This window comes from Puntigrus tetrazona, chromosome 11, assembly GCF_018831695.1.
Source record: "Puntigrus tetrazona isolate hp1 chromosome 11, ASM1883169v1, whole genome shotgun sequence".
Taxonomy (NCBI): domain Eukaryota; kingdom Metazoa; phylum Chordata; class Actinopteri; order Cypriniformes; family Cyprinidae; genus Puntigrus; species Puntigrus tetrazona.
Window position 1 is genome coordinate 3,278,801 of NC_056709.1, and position 3,529 is coordinate 3,282,329.

At 42.6% G+C, this 3,529-nt stretch overlaps 1 protein-coding gene across 1 annotated transcript in view; it reads left to right on the forward strand.

Annotated features, from left to right (window-relative positions):
• ddx19b (DEAD-box helicase 19b) overlaps nt 1-3,529 on the forward strand; it is a 6,740-nt gene continuing 3,211 nt past the window's right edge. The window contains exons 1-11 of the mRNA XM_043252005.1: nt 1-260; nt 550-604; nt 712-762; nt 857-992; nt 1,118-1,210; nt 1,938-2,040; nt 2,121-2,235; nt 2,429-2,606; nt 2,801-3,038; nt 3,134-3,296; nt 3,383-3,529. The exon at nt 3,383-3,529 is cut by the window's right edge and continues 45 nt beyond it. Of these exons, the coding sequence (XP_043107940.1) occupies nt 204-260; nt 550-604; nt 712-762; nt 857-992; nt 1,118-1,210; nt 1,938-2,040; nt 2,121-2,235; nt 2,429-2,606; nt 2,801-3,038; nt 3,134-3,296; nt 3,383-3,529 (1,336 nt within the window). The 5' untranslated portion in view covers nt 1-203. The remainder of the gene's footprint in view (nt 261-549; nt 605-711; nt 763-856; nt 993-1,117; nt 1,211-1,937; nt 2,041-2,120; nt 2,236-2,428; nt 2,607-2,800; nt 3,039-3,133; nt 3,297-3,382) is intronic.

Genomic DNA, 3,529 nt, shown 5'->3' on the forward strand with positions numbered 1-3,529 from the left:
CGAGCCTGTTTCCGGTCGAAGGTGTGAGAGTGACGCACTCCATAAGCAGCGAGGACCGATACACGCCATTGTATGAATTTGTTGCTTTCGCGTCTTTTCCGTTTAATTTTACAAAGGTTTTAGGTGCAGTTAGATTTAACAGTCCCTTGTTAAATCTTCGACTCCCGCTTTTAAGGACAGATATTTTATTTACGATTAAGGACATGGCATCAGACTCGTGGGCCCAGGCTGTCGATGAACAAGAAGCCGCAGCGGAATCGGTGGGTTTCAACCTCAAACTCAATCATAACAATTATAGAGAGCTGGATAATTGAATAAAACATCTTACGAACCACAATAACTAGCTTGTTAAGCATGTAACCATACAATAAAGTTTTTTGTGTCGCGGTGACATTGCATAGCATGCTGAGTGCAAATTAAATAATGCAATATAATATGAGTGCAGTATAACCGCACTGATATTTTAGAGACTTTAAGTCATCTGTATTTCGGCTGTGTTTATTGAGCCCCTTTCCTTGCGATCTCAGTAAAGCTCGTTATCGTTTACAGATAGGTAGCTTGCAAATAAACGAAAAAGAAGACAAACTGAAAGCTGAAGCAAACGGTGAGAATTAAAACTTGTATGAATCTTAAAGTTTTTCTTATATTGTGTGTTGTGGAGTTGTATTATGATGCTGGGATTGACTTTCTTCCTTACGTTTTATTAACAAGGGGCAAAGACTGAAGGAGACGATAAAGAGAAGACCGAGGAGGATGATAAAGGTGAAGTTTACAGCACAACCATCACTGTTTTCTTCAGTCTGAGTACGTGTATGTTCTCCACATGAGAGGTAACTAAAACTGATCCGAATTGCAGAGGACAAGGCAGCACAGTCACTACTGAACAAGCTGATCCGCAGTAATCTAGTGAACACGACCAATCAAGTTGAAGTCCTCCAGAGGGATCCGAGCTCTCCGCTCTACTCCGTCAAGTCATTCGAAGAGCTACGACTGTGAGTCTGACAGTGTTCCAGCTTTAAAAGGACTAGCACGATACTGTTTGTCTTGTTTGGTCCATGCAAATGATGCACGCCATCTTCCTGTGGTTTACTTCGAAGTCGTCTTTATTTCTTGCTAGAAAACCCCAGCTGCTGCAAGGAGTGTATGCCATGGGTTTCAACAGGCCCTCCAAAATCCAGGAGACGGCGTTGCCCATGATGCTTGCAGAACCGTAAGGGTTTTTTTTCTCATTTAATAGAAATTTCAATTTTTTTTGTTATGAATGTTTGCAATGTTGATTGTAGAATTTGTTAGCGCGATTAACAATAACACGCGTTTAATGTCGCAAATGTTTTTCATCAAATTCTGATGTTCATATTTTTGGTGCTATTGAAAATATAAAAACTGAAATATCACTGAAATTAAGTCTCAATTAAAGCCAAGTGAGTAAGTAAATTTACAAGAACTAGGTATATTAGACAGAATTTGTCAATTTCTGACTCTTGTGTTGTCCTCCATCTTTGTTTTTAAATTGAAGGTGCATGAGACGTGCCTTTGAGCCGTTTCAGAGAACTGGTTTATCATTGATTGATCTACATTCTCTTCATTAGTGGCCAGTTTGGAGAAAAAAGTAATATGCTTGACAGTCTAGGGCAACTAGATTTAACCATTTTGCATGTAATGGCTTGTACGATGAACTACATGTTTTGAAGGGTAAGAGAGCTGTGTAATACATTGTAATACCTCTACTAATGAACCGACGAGTTTAATCGGGTGTTGGGTGAATCTCGTTTCTTTTTCTGACGATTGTGAACTTTAATGGATTGCAAAAAAAAAAAAATGTAATGGTGAATTATGCAGGATCCTCCAAAAACTTGACATTAAGATCACCTAAACTGTAAATCACTGGAGGGACTGTTGAGATCGGAGTTAAACGCATCATATCCTTTCCTGTCCAGTCCGCAGAATCTGATCGCTCAGTCTCAGTCAGGCACGGGTAAAACGGCTGCCTTCGTGCTGGCCATGTTGAGTCACGTGGACCCCGAAAACAAGTGGCCTCAGGTATGCATCCTAAGCATCGAATGCAATGAGTTTAGTTCAGCTGATTTAATGTTAATGCCGCTCTCACTCTCTGTGTCCAGTGTCTGTGTGTGTCCCCCACATACGAGCTTGCCCTGCAGACGGGCAAGGTCATCGAACAGATGGGCAAATTTTACCCTGAAGTCCAGCTAGTGTATGCCATCAGAGGAAACAAATGTAAGCTCTTATTTTAGGAGTTGTTATACCGTGCAATTCTCTACTGAAACGTTATCTGCAACGTGTAGATTACTGCTCGATGTTTTCCCGATTCTTCGATTTTTAGTTGTTGACCCCATGGTGTCGCTATCAAGATAACTACATGTTTATTACACGGGAGTAGCTTCTAATTGTGTTGTTTGGTTCGGTCCAGTGGAGCGGGGAACGAAATTACAGGAACAGATCGTCATTGGCACTCCCGGGACTGTTTTGGATTGGTGCCAAAAGCTTAAATTCATCGACCCCAAGAAGATCAAGGTGTTCGTTCTGGATGAAGCTGATGTCATGATCGCCACACAGGGCCATCAAGACCAGAGCATTCGTATCCAGAGGTACGGGGTTTCTCATAGCTGGCTAAATGTTTATACATTTCTCAAATTATTGACAAAATGGATACAGTTTGATTTATATTCTAGACCCCATTTAATACAGGTGTAAATATTTTAATTGTCTTCAGTTCGTTCAGAGCATTGGGATCAAGTTAAATTTTAGGAAGCATTACAACCCGTTCTTGTATTTTTTTCAGGATGCTTCCTAAAACTTGCCAGATGCTGCTGTTCTCGGCCACATTCGAAGACACCGTGTGGAACTTTGCGAAGAGGATCGTTCCCGACCCCAACATCATTAAACTGAAGCGCGAGGAAGAAACTCTGGACACCATCAAGCAGTACTATGTCATCTGCAACAGCAAGGAGGAGAAATTCCAGGCTTTGTGCAACATCTATGGAGCCATCACTATCGCCCAGGCCATGATCTTCTGCCACGTAAGTAGAACATCATTTGTTGATGTTGGGGTGTTATTATGGAGTACAACCATAAGGAATTGAGTAATGCGTGACCATGTGATTTGCCATCACAGACCAGGAAAACCGCCGGGTGGCTGGCAGGAGAGCTGTCCAGAGAAGGCCACCAGGTGGCGCTGCTCAGTGGAGAGATGCAGGTGGAGCAGAGGGCAGCGGTCATCGAACGTTTCCGTGATGGCAAGGAGAAAGTTCTCGTTACCACCAACGTCTGTGCTAGAGGTACGTATCCGTCATTTTACTGGCGATCTCCTCTTTAATTCAGGTTAAGGTAGATTTTGGCTCATAGGCTTCACTGCTGCTTCCAGGTATTGATGTGGAGCAAGTTTCAGTCGTCATCAACTTTGATCTGCCAGTGGACAAGGACGGAAACCCTGACAACGAGACGTATTTGCACAGAATCGGGCGTACTGGGCGATTTGGCAAGAGGGGGTTGGCAATCAACATGGTGGACA